This window comes from Panthera leo, chromosome B3 (genome assembly GCF_018350215.1).
Source record: "Panthera leo isolate Ple1 chromosome B3, P.leo_Ple1_pat1.1, whole genome shotgun sequence".
Taxonomy (NCBI): Eukaryota; Metazoa; Chordata; class Mammalia; order Carnivora; family Felidae; genus Panthera; species Panthera leo.
The window spans coordinates 29,736,781-29,752,834 of record NC_056684.1 but is presented as its reverse complement, the minus strand read 5'-3'; the positions used below and the strand labels follow the sequence as shown (position 1 = coordinate 29,752,834).

General features: G+C 35.8%; 1 protein-coding gene across 5 annotated transcripts in view; it reads left to right on the top strand.

Moving 5' to 3' along the window:
• SCAPER (S-phase cyclin A associated protein in the ER) overlaps positions 1 to 16,054 on the top strand; it is a 518,574-nt gene that overhangs the window by 15,880 nt on the left and 486,640 nt on the right. For all 5 annotated transcript variants that reach the window (XM_042941318.1, XM_042941317.1, XM_042941313.1 and 2 more), the window contains exon 3: positions 11,442 to 11,559. In XM_042941318.1, coding sequence (XP_042797252.1) covers positions 11,442 to 11,559 — 118 coding nt within the window. The remainder of the gene's footprint in view (positions 1 to 11,441; positions 11,560 to 16,054) is intronic.

Genomic DNA, 16,054 nt, shown 5'->3' with positions numbered 1-16,054 from the left:
ACAGGTATCATATGTTTTTACTCATATGTGGAAGTTGAGAAACTTAAGACCATGGGGAAAGGGAAAGGGAAAGGGAAAAAATAGTTTTAGGAAAGGGAAAGGGAAAAAATAGTTTTAAACAGAGAGGGAGGCAAACCCATAAGAGACTTAAATACAGAGACCAAACTGAGGGTTGATGGTAGGGCACGGGGGAGAGGGGAAAATGGTTCATGGGCATTGAGGAGGGCACTTGTTGAGATGAGCACTGGGTGTTGTGTGTAAGCGATGAATTACGGGAATCTACCCCCAAAACCAAGAGCACACTGTATGCACTGTGTGTTAGCCAACTTGACAATAAATTATATTTAAAAAAAAATATAGTTTGAACTGGCAATTTACTTTGCTTGTATTATCCTGTTAGGTTCTGTTATCAGGGTGATGCAGACCTCATAAAATGAGTTGTGTTCCTTCTATTTTATTTTCTTTATGAAGTTAGTGTAATTTTTTGTTTACATGGTTTGGAAAATTCACCAGTGGAACCAATGGGCTCTGGATTTTTTCTTTTGTGGGACTCAGTTTCTTTAATAAATACTCAGATTTTGTTTCGTTTTATGCCAAAGTTTGATAATTTATGTTTTCCAAGGAATTTGCATTTCATCAAATACTGTAAATTGATATTTTTAATATCCTTTTTTTTCCCTTAAATGTTGGAGGTTCTAGAATCTACAGTGATGTTTCATTTTAATCAACATTTCATTGGTGTTTTCAAATAGCCCATTTTAGGTTTTATTATTAGTTTTTTATTATCATAGGTTTGTCTTGTATTTTATTTATTTTTGGTGCTTAATGTTTCCTTCTTTTTTGGAATTAATATGCTACTGTTTCTAGCTTCTTGAAATAGAGACTCAGATAATTGGTTTTTAGCTTTTTGACATTCTCTCATTTATGGCTATACATTTTCCTTTAAGCATGGCTTTGGCTGCTGTACAAGTACTGATGTATCATATTTTTATTATGACTCAGTTGAAAGTATTTTAAAATTTCCAGTGTGGCTTCTTATATGTATGTTAGTTAGAAATGTATTGCCTAATTTCCTAATGTACAGGGATTCTTCTGGTTGTCTCTCTTTGGTACTTTCTATTCTTTGAAATTTAGTGTGGCCTGCTTATGACCCATGATATCAACAGTCTGGAAAATTCCATACACTGGAAAAGAATGTATATTCGATCATTGTTGAGTGTTGGGTTCCAGATGTGTCAGATATGTCAAGTTTGCTCGTTATGTTGTTCAGACTTCTGTATTGTTAACTCTTTTTGTCTATTCTGCCATCTTCTTAAGAGGTATGTTAAAATCTTCCATAGTAATAGTGTTTTTTTTTCTATTTCAGTTTTTCCTTTTATGATATTAGATGTATATTTAGAATTGTTACATTTTACTGGTTGATGAACCTTTTATCATTTTGAAATATCACTCTGTCTCTAGCAGTAATCCTTGCCTTAATGTTGGCTTTGTTCAATATTGATATAGTTACCATTCTTTTTTAAATTTAATTCCAGCAGAGTTAACATACAGTGTTATATTAGTTTCTGGTATACAATATAGTGATTCAACAATTCTCTGTATTAGTTTGTCTCTTGTTCTTGTTCATTTGTTTGATTTCTTAAATTCTGTATATGAGTGGAATTGTATGCTATTTGTCTTTCTCTACCTGACTTATTTTACTTTGCATTATACACTCTAGACCCATTCATGTTGTTGCAAATGGCAAGATTTCATTCCGCCTTATGGCTGAGTAATATTCTAATTTATGTGTATACTACATCTTTATCCATTCATCTGTCAATGGCTGCTTCCATAATTTCACTATTGTAAATAATGCCACAATATAGAGATGCATATATCTTTTTGATTTAATGTTTTTATATTCTTTGGGTAAATACCTCATAGTGGAATTGCTGGATCATATTGTAGTTCTATTTTTAATTTTTTGAGGAAACTTCTTAGTGTTTTCTTCAGTGGCTGTGCCATTTTGCATTCCCACCAGCAGTGCACAGGGTTCCTTTTTCTCCACATCCTCATTGGCACTTGCTGTTTCTTGCGTTTTTGATTTTAGACATTCTGACAGGTGTGATGTGATAGCTCATTGTGGTTTTGATTTGCATATCCCTGATGATCAGTGATGTTGAACATCTTTTCATGTGTCTGTTAGCTGTCTGTCTTTTGAGAAATGTCTGTTCCTGTTCTCTGCCCATTCCTTAATTGGATTATTTGCTTTTTTGTGTGTTGAGTTGTATAAGTTCTTTATATATTTTGGATACTAACCCTTTATCAGATATGTCCTTTGCAAATATCTTCTTCCATTCCATAGGTTGTCTTTTAGTTTTGTTGATTATTTCCTTTGTGCAGAAGGCTTTTATTTTCATGTAGTCCCATGCCTCAGGAGACATATATAGAAAAATGCTGCTGTAGCCAATATCAGAGAAATAAACTGCCTGTGCTTTTTTCTAGAATTTTTATGGTTTTAGGTCACATTTAAGTCTTTAATTCATTTTGAATTTATTTTTGTGTATGGTGTAAGAAAGTGGTCCAGTTTCATTGATTTGCTCATAGCTGTCAGCTATTCCCAACAGCATTTGTTGAAGAGACTGTCTTTTCTCCATTGTATACACTTGCTCCCTTTGTCAAATATTAATTGACCATAAATGTTGACATATTTGTAGGCTCTCTATTCAGTTCTGTTGATCTATGTTTTTATGCCAGTACTATACTGTTTTGATTATTATGGCTTTGTAATATAACTTGAAATCTGGGATTGTGATACCTCCAATTTTGTTGTTCTTTTTCAAGTTGGTTTTTTTTTTTTTTTTTTTTTTTTTTGCCGTTTGGGGTCTTCTGTGGTTCCATATAAATTTTAGGTTAGTTTGCTCTAGTTCTGTGAAGAATGCTGTTAGGGGCGCCTGGGTGGCGCAGTCGGTTAAGCGTCCGACTTCAGCCAGGTCACGATCTCGCGGTCCGTGAGTTCGAGCCCCGCGTCAGGCTCTGGGCTGATGGCTCGGAGCCTGGAGCCTGTTTCCGACTCTGTGTCTCCCTCTCTCTCTGCCCCTCCCCCGTTCATGCTCTGTCTCTCTCTGTCCCAAAAATAAAAAAAAAATTAAAAAAAAAAAAAAAAAAAAAAAAAAAGAATGCTGTTGGTATTTTGATAGGGATTGCATTAAATCTGTAGGTTGCTTTGGGTAGTAGGGACATTTTAACAATATTTGTTCTCCTAGTCCACGAGCATGGAATATCTTTCCACCTCTTTGTGTTGTCCTCAATATCTTTCATCATTGTTTTATAGTTTTCAGAGTATAGATCTTTCACCTTTTTGGTTAAATGTATTTCCAGGTATTTTATTATTTTTGGTGCAATTGTGAATGGGATTGTTTTTTTAATTCTCTTTCTGCTACTTCATTATTAGCTTATGGAAATGCGGTGGATTTCTGTGTATTGATTTTGAATCCTGTGGCCTCACTGAGTTTATTTATTGTTCTAATAGTTTTTTGGTGGAATTCTTAGGGTTTTTGATATATTGTATGATTCATTTGCAAATAGTGGAAGTTTTACTTCTTCCTCACTGATTTGGATGCCTTTTATTTCTTTTTCTTGTCTGATTGTTGTGGCTAGGACTTCCAGGACTATGTTGAATAAACATGGTAAGAGTGGACATCCTTGTCTTCTTCCTGATCTTAGTTCTCAGTTTTTGATGTTGTTTGCTGTGAGTTTTTCATATATGGCCTTTATTATGTTGAGATATATTAACTCTCAACCTACGTGGGTAAGGGTTTTAATCATGAATGGATGTTGTACTTTGTCAGGTGCTTTTTCTGCATCTATTGAAAGGATCATATGGTTTTTATCCTTTCTCTTGTTATGATATAGCAAGTTGATTGATTTGTGAATATTGAACCAGTCTTGCAACCCAGGAGTGAATCCCACTTAATTGTGGTGAATGATTTTTTTATATTGTTGGATTTGGTTTGCTAGTATTTTGTTGAGGGTTTTTACATCTGTGTTCAATAGAGATAGTGGCCTGTAGTTCTCTTTTTTTGTAACGTCTTTATCTGATTTTGGTATCAGGATAATGCTGGCATCATAGAATGAATTTGGAAGCTTTTCTTCCTCTTCTATTTTCTGAAATAGTTTGATAGTATAGGTATTAACTCTTCATTAAATGTTGAGTAGAATTCGCTTGTTGAAGTTCTTTGGTCCTGGATTTTGTTTTTTGGGAGTTTGTTTTTTTGACTATTGATTCACATTGATTGCTGGTAATCAGTCTGTTCAGATTTTTTTTTAAATTTTTTAATGTTTTATGTTTTTGTTTTTTTTTTTTTTTTTTTGAGAGCGTTCTTACGGGTGCGAGATAGAGTAAGAGTGGGGGAGGGGCAGAGAGAGATGGAGACACAGAAAGTGAAGAAGGCTCCAGGCTCTGAGCTGTCAGCATGGAGCCCAACACAGGGCTCACACTTGGGAATTGTGAGATCATGACCTGAGTCACAGTTGATCGCTCAACTGACTGAGCCACCCAGGCATCTCTGTTCAGATTTTCTATTTCTTCTGATTTCATTTTTGGTAGTTTATATGTTTCTAGAAATGTATCCATTTCTTCTAGGTTGTCCAATTTGTTGGCATATAATTTTTCATAATATTCTTTTACAATTCTTTGTATTTACATTATTTCTGTTGGTATTTCTCCTTTTTTCATTTCTGATTTTGTTTGAGTCCTCTCTGTCTCTCTCTTTGATGAGTCTGGCTAAAGGTTTATCAATTTTGTTGACTTTTTTTTTTTTTAATTTTTTTTTTTTTTAACATTTATTTACTTTTGAGACAGAGAGAGACAGAGCATGAACGGGGGAGGGGCAGAGAGAGAGGGAGACACAGAATTGGAAGCAGGCTCCAGGCTCTGAGCCATCAGCCCAGAGCCTGACGCGGGGCTCGAACTCACGGACCACGAGATCGTGACCTGAGCCGAAGTCGGACGCTCAACCGACCGAGCCACCCAGGCACTCCTGTTGATCTTTTTGAAGAACCAGCTCCTTATGGGGTACCTGAGTGGCACAGTTGGTTAAGCGTCTGATTTCGGTTCAGGTCATGATCTTGTGGTTCCTGAGTTCAAGCCCCACATCAGGTGCAGTGCAGTGCTGAGCCTTTGTGGGATTCTTTGTGTCTCTGTCTCTCTGCCCTCCCCCTCCATTTGCATTCTCTCTCTCTCTCAAAATAATTAATTAAAAAAACAAACAAACAACAAACCAGCTCCTTATTTCATTGTTCTGTTCTATTGGTTTTTTAGTTTCTGTTTCATTTATTTCTTCTCTCATCTTTATTATGTCCTTCCTTGTACTGGTTTTGGATTTTGTTTTTCTTTTCATATTCCTTTAGGTGAAAGTTTAGGTTGTTTAAGATGTTTCTTTCCTCATGAGGTAGACCTGTGTTGCTCTAAATTTCCCTTTTAGAACAGCTTTTGCTGCATCCCAAAGATTTTGGACCATTGTGTTATGATATTCATTTGTCTACATGTATTTTTTTTTATTTTGTTTGAGTTTTTGGTTGATGTATTCATTGTTTAATAGCATGTTATTTAACCTCCATGTATTTGTGTTCTTTCCAGGTTTTTTCTTTTGGTTCATTTCTAGTTTCATAGTGTTGTGGTTGGAAAAGATGCATGGCATGACTTCAGTCTCTTTGAATTTGTTGAGACTTGTTTTATGGCCTAACACGTGATCTATTCTGGAGAATATTCCTTGTGCACGTGAAAATAATGTATATTCTGTTGTTTTATGATAGAATGTTCTGAATATATCTGTTAAATTCTTCTGGTGCATTGTGTCATTCAAAGCTACTATTTCCTTGTTGATTTTCTCTTTGGATGAGTTATCTGTTGACATTAAGTGTGGTATTAAAATCCCCTAGTATTACTGAATTACTGTCATTTACTTTCTTTATGTTCCATACTAGCTGCCTTATGTATTTGGGTTCCACCATGTTGGGTGCATAAATATTTATAATTGTTGTATATTCTTGTTGGATTGCTCTCTTTATAATTATGTAGTATCCTTTTTGTCTCTCGTGACAGTCTTTGTTTTAATGTCTATTTTTTAAGTATTGCTACTCCAGCTTTCTTTTCCCTTTGCATGATAAATGTTTTTCTATCCCTTTGCTTTTTTTTTTTTTTAAATAATTTATTGTCAAGCTAGCTAACATACATTGTATATACAGTGTAGTCTTGGCTTCGGGAGTAGATTCCCATGATTCAACACTTATATACAACATCCAGTGCTCATCCCAACAAGTGTCCTCCTCAATGCCATCATCCATTTTCCTCACTCCCAACCCCTCACCCCCATCAACATTCAGTTCTCTTTTTTTTTATTAACTTTTTTTTAATGTTTATATTTGAGAGAGAGAGAGAATGAGGGAGCATGAGCAGGGGAGGGGTCAGAGAGAGAGAGAGAGAGAGAGACACATAATCTGAAGCAGGCTCCAGGCTCCAAGCTATCAGCACAGGGCCCAAGGTGGGGCTCAAACTCAACGACCGTGAGATCATTACCTGAGCTGATGTTGGATACTTAACCAACTGAACCACCCTGGCACCCCAAGTTTGTTCTCTGTATTTAAGAGTCTCTTATGGTTTGCCTCCTTCTCTGTTTGTAACTTATTTGTCCTTCCCTTCCTCTATTGTCTTCTGTTTCTCAAGTTGCACATGAGTGAAAACATGATATCTGTCTTTTTCTGAATGACTTATTTCACTTAGCACTGACTGTTGTTGATAGCGCTGCTATAAACACTGGGGTACATGTGCCACTATGAATCAGCATTCCTGTATCCTTTAGATAAATTCCTAGTAGTGCAATTGCTAGGTCAAAGGGTAGTTCTATTTTTAATATTTTGAGGGACGTCCATACTGTTTTCCAGAGTGGCTGCACTAGTTTGCATTCCCACCAACCGTGTAAGAGGGTTCCCGTTTCTCTACATCTTTGCCAATATCTGTTGCTTCCTGAGTTGCTAATTTTAGCCACTCTGACCAGTGTCAGGTGGTATCTCAGTGTGATTTTGATTTGTATTTCCCTGATGATGAGTGATGTTGAGCATCTTTCATATGTCTGTTGGCCATCTGGATGTCTTCTTTGGAAAAGTGTCTATTCATGTCTTCTGCCCATGTCTTCACTGGATTGTTTATTTTTCAGGTGTTGAGTTTGGTAAATTCTTTATAGATTTTCGATACTAACCCTTTATCCGATGTGTCATTTGCAAATATCTTCTCCCATTCTGTCAGTTGCCTTTCAGTTTTGTTGATTGTTTCCTTTGCAGTACAGAAGTCTTTTATCTTGATGAGATCCCAATAGTTCATTTTTGCTTTTATTTCCCTGGCCTTCGGAGATGTGTCGAGTAAGAAGTTGCTATGGCTGAGGTCAAAGAGGTTGTTGCCTGTCTTCTCCTCTAGGGTTCTGATGGTTTCTTGTCTCACATTTAAGTCTTTCATCCATTTTGAGTTTATTTTTATGTATGGTGTAAGAAAGTGGTCCAGTTTCATTCTTCTGCATGTTGCTGTCCAGTTCTCCAGGCACCATTTGCTAAAGAGACTGCCTTTTTTCCATTGGATAATCTTTCCTGCTTTGACAAAGATGAGTTGGCCATACATTTGTGGGTCCGTTTTTGGGTTCTCTATTCTGTTCCATTGGTCTGTGTGTCTGTTTTTGTGCCAACACCATACTGTCTTGATGATTACAACTTTGTAGTAGAGACTAAAGTCTGGGATTGTGATGCCTCCTACTTTGGTTTTCTTCTTCAATATTACTTTGGCTGTTTGGGGTCTTTTGTGGTTTCATACAAATTTTAGGATTGTTTGTCTAGCTTTGTGAAAGATGCTGGTGTTATTTTGGTTGGGATTGCATTGAATGTGTAGATTGTTTTGGGTAGTATCAACATGTTAACAATATTTGTTCTTCCAATCCATGAGAATGGAATGTTTTTCCATTTCTTTGTGTCTTCTCCAATTTCTTTCATAAGTTTTCTATAGTTAAACATATAGATCTTTTACATCTTTGGTTACATTTATTTCTATGTATTTTATGGTTCTTGGTGCAACTCCAAATGGGATCGATTTCTTGATTTCTCTTTCTGTTGCTTCATTACTGGTGCATAGAAATGCAACCGATTTCTGTACACTGATTTTTGTATCCTGCAACCTTGCTGAATTCATGTATCAGTTCTAGCAGCTTTTTGGTGGAGTCTTTCAGGTTTTCCATGTAGAGTGTCATGTCATGTGCAAAAAGTGAGTCTGAACTTCTTCTTTGCCAATTTAGATGCCTTTTATTACATTTTGTTGTCACATGGTCATCTATCTGTAAGAAACCAGAAAGTGTTATCTAGCTTTGTAGCAGGAGAAAAACCTAGTGATTTTGGTGAACATATTATTGTCTCTGTCCCAGAGGCTGTTATAATAATTTTGCTTCACATGGTAATGGCTCAGACTAGGGTAATACTAGTGGATTTATAATTTCAAGATATATGTAGGGATAGAATTGGTAATATTTGATAACTGTTCTAACAGATCTCAAAACAAAGTAGCTCATAAAGAATTGCAATTTATTTTTGTCCATTGTGATAGTCCAAATAGCCTCAGTTCATTTATGGCTTTATTCAGTCTTTAGAAAGATGTGAAATACCAGTAAGATCTGACAAAGTTATCATTCTGTTAGGGAAATTGAACCAGTCACTCAGTTTCTGAGATAAGTTTGTGGTTTGTAAAAATGTAAATGCTACAATTCTTAGAGTTTTAATGTACTCCTGGTGTTCAGTGACTGGTAATCTTATCTTCATTCTATTTAAAATATGAAGGGCTTAGTAGTGGGAATTTAAAACAAAGGGTCTTGAGGCACCTGGGTAAGTCTCAGTCGGTTAAGCATCTGACTTTGGCTCAAGTCATGATCTTGTGGTTTATGAGTTCGAACCCCACATGGGGACATGCTGACAGTGTGGAGTCTCCTTTGGATCCTCTGTCTCCCTGTCTCTGCTTCTCCCTGTCTCTCTTTCTCTCAAAAATAAAATAAAAAACATTAAAAAAATACAAAGGTCTTTCCTGAATTATTTGAAAAGCTGAAAACCATCTTAAAAAGGATGGGGATTTCATTTTATGAGCAAGTAGTATTATGGATGGATTTTGAAGAATTTATAAGGAGTAGATATTTTTATGGAGATACAAACATAAAAATTTAATAAATGGTGCTTGAAACCAGTTCAGGATTATGAACCAAGTTGCTTAAAGTGGAAATTATTCAGGAGAAAAATAGGTTGAGACTTCTTTTCCCAATCTAGGAGCAAGTCTCAGAAATTATATGCATAAATCATAAACTGAGAGTTAAACATAAAAACTTTAATTCAAGACTGATATTTATTCCTTTTATTGAAACATTTAGTATTTGAAGAAGCCTCTGCAAAATCTCCATATGGCACTAGGTGGCACACTGTGACTTTGGATGAAAATAATATATTTTGTTTACGTCTCCTGGAAGAAAAGAACTTAGATGAAAATTTTGTTTGAAATAGATAATCTGTAATGTTATGAAGTATCTCAGAGTCATTTATTGAATACCAAGCCCTGATGCTGAGATTAAAATGTTTAAAACTACTGTACTTTAAGTTACTACTGACATCCTTACAATAATAGGGTTATTAAAAATGACTAGAATTTATTAGTTTATTGAAGAGTTCACTCAGCATATATTACAGAATGCACCTATACTTTTATGGAAAAATGATTTTCAGTCAGGCGTTGTTGTAAGATGAATGTTATACTGGTTTTGCATATGAAATATTAGAATTAAGAATTAAAATAAAGTCTTGAGCTAGTAGCTCTTTCTTTGAATGTGTGCATGTGTACTGAATATAAAAGAACTAACTTTGCAAAATTTATGGTAGAACTGAAACATTTATAGAAGAAAAGAATATTAGATTTCCAGTTTTCTGTTCAGACATTACTGCAGCATTGCTATCTTGTGATAACTTTAGTTCCTAGAAATTCATGAATTTATGAAGACTCTTGAGTTAGAGAATAATGTATAGAATGATGGATTTTGTGATCTGATATGTATCTCCATTTATCTACCTGTAAGATTTTATGTGATTGCATAATTGTTGGAAATATCTGAAATTATCGGAAAAAGAGCTGAAGAGCAGGCCACCTACTTAAACTTGTTCATCTGGCCTGAAAGAAATAGTTATACTCCTTGGTTAAACAATGCTTAGGTAACCTAAATGATAGATGCCAATCTAAGTTATCTATAGAGCTAATAATCATTGGGTGATGAGTTTAATCAAAAGGAGATTTTATTGTGTTAAATTTATTGGAAAGTATGGGAATAGAGATGATTCAAGAATTTTGCACAGGATGGAGTTGGAAGAGTGGTCACAGATTAATGAGTGTTGGTGTAAGCTTATGAGTTAGGTAAGTAGATGCCATGTGGATATCCGGTGTAAAGTCAGAGGAATGAAAGAATGTAGGGGTAGGTATTTATTTTAAAGATGTAAAAGTTAAATTCTGGCTGCTTTCATACAAAAACTATGATTGAGTAGTTGTCACAGAGATTGTATGGCCTGCAAAGCCTGAAATAAATTATCTGGCCCTTTGTAGAAGTTTGTTGACCCATGCTTTAGAGGGTAATGCCTTTTTCTTCTCTTCAAGTCATACCGCTCGTCAAGCAGTTTCTTTGAGAATAATGTATTGCTTTCTTTCACATACTCCCGCAATAAACAAGCAATTAAAATTAACCAGTAGGTGAGGAGAACCCAAAATGGAATGTGAATAATGTAATCACACTGAAAGTGGTGAGGATGGGAAGTACTAATTTAAGTAATTTTGGAAAACAAAATGCAGTACTTTGGATGCTGTAAGGCTAAAGATAAGAACTTTATAGAAATGTAATCTTAATAATATGTTTCTCAGAGTTGTGGGCTCGCAATTATGAAACTATTTTATTTGTATGTTAGAATTGAACATGTAAGTAAATTCAGATAATGAGAACTGAGTTTCTCACTGGTAGAGAAAGAAATTACAAATGAAAGGGAAAGAGTAAAATCAACCATACGCGTGGGATTAAAATCAGAGGTATCAGACCTGTGATACGTAAGTGGTGGTGCTACAGTGTGTACACAGCAGTATTTGTGCTTCTTAGAAGAGCACATTTCCAAACTGAAGATTGTATTTATTCTTGAAGTAATTTGTTTATTTTTAAAGTTGTAAAATCAGTCTTTTTAGAAATAAAAAATCTCTGACTTACTTTCTTTTCCTCGTTTAATCTTTCAATCCCAAATTAGTTTTAAGTGTTTCCTTTATGAGAAAATGTGAGAAATAATGAATTTGTCAGCCAAATATATTTTATATGTTGACTAATCTAAAATATAATAAATATTCTCTTTTCTCTATATAGGCTTCATTCCAGCGCTCTAATAGTCATGACAAAGTAAGGAGAATAGTTGCGGAGGAGGGTCGTACAGCAAGAAATCTGATAGCTTGGAGTGTTCCACTAGAAAGCAAAGATGATGATGGTATGTGTTTTTAAAAAGTTTCATTTTTGTTGTAAATTAGGAGGATATATTTAGCCCTAAACAGTAGATAGACCGAAAACAGTTTACAATTCAAACTCTTGAGCAAATTAGCATGCATTAAATAGGAAATAACTTTTCTGTTGCTTTTTTATCTTAGCTAATATACAAATGGTTTCATGAAAGTGTTAGTTTTGCTCTTTCACATAGGAAGGAATGTGGGTTATGATCGGCATATTAATTTTCTTTTTTAAGTTATAGGAGATTTAGATTTTTTTCTTTTGTTAAATTCTTCTGAAAATAAAGAGGCTTTAAAATTTTACTGTATTCACTACAGTTACCTAGGTATAGTTTAATATAATGTTTTAGAAAATAAAAGGTGAGTGTATTTCTTTAGTTATTATTTGAACTAGTTCTTTCACTTCAATGGGTAGAATGATTGTGAGCACTGCCTAGATCCTGGGGATCCAGAAGATTGTCTGGGGATATAGAAAAAAGGAGGGTGGAGTGTGCCAAAGGGCACCTCACTTTGAAATTTTCTGAGGGCTTGTAGAATATTCCTCATATTGGGTTTGTGTGATGTCCTTTCATGATTAGATTCAGTTACATATTTTTGGAGGGATTCTGTAGAAATTATGTTGTGTCCTTTTCAGGGCATCATAGGAGGCACAAGATAGTGGTTTTGTTTTGTTACTATTGATGTCAACATTTACCACTTGGTTATCTTCTGAGTTTCTCTACTGTTAAGTGACTAACTTTTTCCTTTGTAATTAATAAGTAATATGTGGTAAGATAGTTTGAAACTATGTAAATATCTCTTAAAACAGTCTACCCACTACTTTCAGCTTCTGTTGATAATTCTTAGCTAAGTTATTACTTCTGGTGGTTGTAAAATGGTGATTTGCTAACCTCAGCGTTCCTTCTATACTTATTAACTGACATTTAAAAAAAAAGATTTATTGATTTTTGAGAGAGAAAACGTGAGTGTGGAAGGGGCAGAGAGAAGGGGGGACATATAATCCAAAGCAGGCTCTGAGCTGACAGCAGACAACCCGATGCGGAGCTTGAACTCCTGCACCATGAGATCATGACCTGAGCCAAAGTTGGAGGCTCAACCAACTGAGCCAACCAGGTGCCCCTAGCTGACATTTTATTAAAAAGTGTATTTATTTATTTTTGAAAGAGAGTGAGTGCGTGCACACAAGTGGATGAGGGGCAGAGAGAGAGAGAGGGAGAGAGGGAGACACAGAATCCAAAGCAGGCTCCAGGCTGTGAGCTGTCAGCACAGAGCATGACTCTGGGTTTGAACTCACAAACTGTAAGATCATAACCTAAGCCAAAATCAGCGCTTAATCAACTGAGCCACCCAGATGCCCCTATTAGCTGACATTCTAATGTAAGGAAGAGCTTTCTCTTTTCTCTTTGTATTTATATGTGTAAGTTTATATTTGTTTAAATTTGCATGGGGTCATGATTTCTAATTTAATTTAATTTCATATTTAAAGTTATAATCTATCACTCTGTTTTGATGCTTAAATTGTTCTAGGTTTGTCTTAATTGTTCTGTCAGTGGGAGACCTGTTTTAAGCTGGCTCCTGTTTCCTTTTGACATATTTTTCTTCTTTGAGAACACCCTTACCCAGCAGGATGTTTCAAGCCATATAAGAGTTCATCTGTGTTTTATTCTTTTGAATTTACTTTATGTTTACATATATTTTTTAAAATATAAAATTTATTGTCAAGTTGGTTTCCATACAACACCCAGTGCTCATCCCAACAGGTGCCCTCCTCAATGCCCATCACCCACTTGCCCCTCCCTCCCACCCCCCATCAACCCTCAGTTTATTCTCAGTTTTTAAGAGTCTCTTATGGTTTACCTCCTTCCCTCTCTGTGTATGTTTACCTATTTTTTACATTTTATCTTGCTTTTTATACTTTTTTACTTAAAAGTTTATTTTATCTGTATTTTACTTTCTACACTTTTATCTCTGATCCATTTGTAGTTTATTCTTGCATATTGTGTGAGGTGTGGGTCTCATTTTATCTTTTCCCATATGGTAAACAAGTTGCTCCAGCATCACTTACTATAAAGTCCATCTTGGCCCCATTGTTTTTGAGATGTCAGCTTATCATAAATTGAATTTCCATATGTAGTTATATTCTGTTTCACTGGGGTGTTCATTCATGTATGAAGGCCATGCTGTTTTAATTATAGAGGCATTATAGTATATTAAAATATCTGTTTAGGGGTGCCTGGGTGGCTCACTTGGTTAAGCACCCACCTTCGCCTCAGGTCGTCTCACGGCTCGAGGGTTCAGGCCCTGCATTGGGCTCTGTGCTGACAACTCCCCTGCTCACACACGGTCTCTCTCTCTCAAAAATAAACATTAAAAAAAAAAATCTGTTTGGACCAGTCCTCCCTCAGTAGCTTTTCTTTGTCAGTCTTCCTAGATATTTTTAAGGAACAGTTACTTTGAATCAAAAATTACTGAATAGAGAGGGAAGTTAAATTTGTCTTAAAAATTTTTTTAAATGTTTATTTTTTGAGAGAGCAGAAGCGAATGAACTGATGGGACTATTGAACTGGTGGGGAGGGGCGGAGAGAGATGGAAACACAGAATCTGAAGCAGGCTCCAGGCTCTGAGCTGTCAGCACAGAGCCTGACATGGGACTCGAACTCATGAACTGTGAGATCATGATGAGCCGAAGTCAGACACTTAACCAGCTGAGCCACTGAGGCATCCCAAATTTATCTTTTTATATTTAGCTCTATTCTAGCCAAAAAAAATTTTTTTTTTAATTTAAATCCAAGTTAGGTAACATGTAGTGTAATAATGATTTCAGGAATAGAATTTAATGATTCATCACTTACATATAACACCCAGTGCTCATCCCAACAAGTGTTCTCTTAATGCTCCATGCCCCTTTAGCTCTCCCCACCACCCAACACTCTGCCAGCAACCCTCACTCAGTTTGTCCTCTGTACTTAAGAGTTCTCTTATGGTTTATCTCCTTTTGTTTTTATTATTTTTGCTTCCCTTATGTTCATGTGTTGTGTATCTTAAATTCCATGTGAGTGAAATCATATGATATTAGTCTTTCTCTGACAAATATCCTCTAGTTCCCTCCACATTTTGCAAGTGGCAGGATTTCATTCTTCTTGATCACCGAGTAATATTTGATTGTGTATATATATCACATCTTCTTTATCCATTCATCCGTCGATGGACATTTGGGCTCTTTCCATACTTTGGCTATTGTCGATAGTGCTGCTATAAACATAGAGGTGCATGTGCCCCTTCAAATCAGCACTCCTGTATCCTGTGGATAAACACCTGGTAGTGCAATTGCTAGATCATAGGGGCAGTTCTATTTTAATTTTTTGAGGAACGTCCATACTGTTTTCCAGAGTGGCTGAACCAGTTTGCATTCCCACCAGCAGTGCAAAAGAGATCCTCTTTCTCCGGATCTTTGCCAGCATCGGTTGTTGCCTGAGTTGTTAATGTTAGCCATTCTGACAGGTGTGAGATGGTATCTCATTGTGGTTTTGATTTGTATTTCCCTGATAAGGAGTGATGTTGAGCATTTTTTCATGTGTCTGTTAGCTGTGTGGATGTTTTCCTTTGAAAAGTGTCTATTCATGTCTTTGCCCATTTCTTCACTGATTATTTGTTTTTTGAGCTTTGAGTTTGATTAAGTTCTTTATAGATTTTGGATATTAACCCTTTGTCTGCTATGTCATTTGCAAATATGTTCTCCCCTTTCGTTGGTTGCGGTTTAGTTTTGCTGATTGTTTCCTTTGTTGTGGAGAAGCTTTTTGTCTTGATGAGGTCCCTCCCAATAGTTCATTTGTGCTTTTGTTTCCCTTGCATGGAGGGAAGTAAGAAGTTGCTGTGGCTGAGGTCAAAGAGGTTGTTGCCTGTTTTCTTCTCTAGGATTTTGATGGCTTCCTGTCTTACATTTAGACCTTTAATCCATTTTGAGTTTATTTTTGTGTATGGTGTAAGAAAGTGGTCCAGGTTCATTTTTCTGCATGTTGTTGTCCAGTTTTCCCCTCACCATTTGCTGGAAGAGACTATCTTTTTTCCACTAGATATTCTTTCTGCTTTGTCAAAGATTAGTTGGCCATACATTTGTGGATCCATTTTGGGTTCTCTGTTCTGGTCCATTGATCTGTGTGTCTGTTTATGTGCCAGTACCATACTGTCTTGATGATTACAGCTTTGTAATATAGCTTGAAGTTCGGAATTATGATGCCTCCAGCTTTGGTTATCTTTTTCAGGATTGCTTTGGCTATTCAGGGTCTTTTCTGGTTCCATACTAATTTTAGAATTGTTTGTTCTAGCTCTGTGAAGAATGTTGGTGTTATTTTGATAGGGATTGCATTGAATGTATAGCTTGCTTTGGGTAGTATTGACATTTTAACAATATTTGCTTTTCCAATCCATGAGCATGGAATGTTTTTTTTGTGTCTTCTTCAATTTCTTTCATAAGCTTTC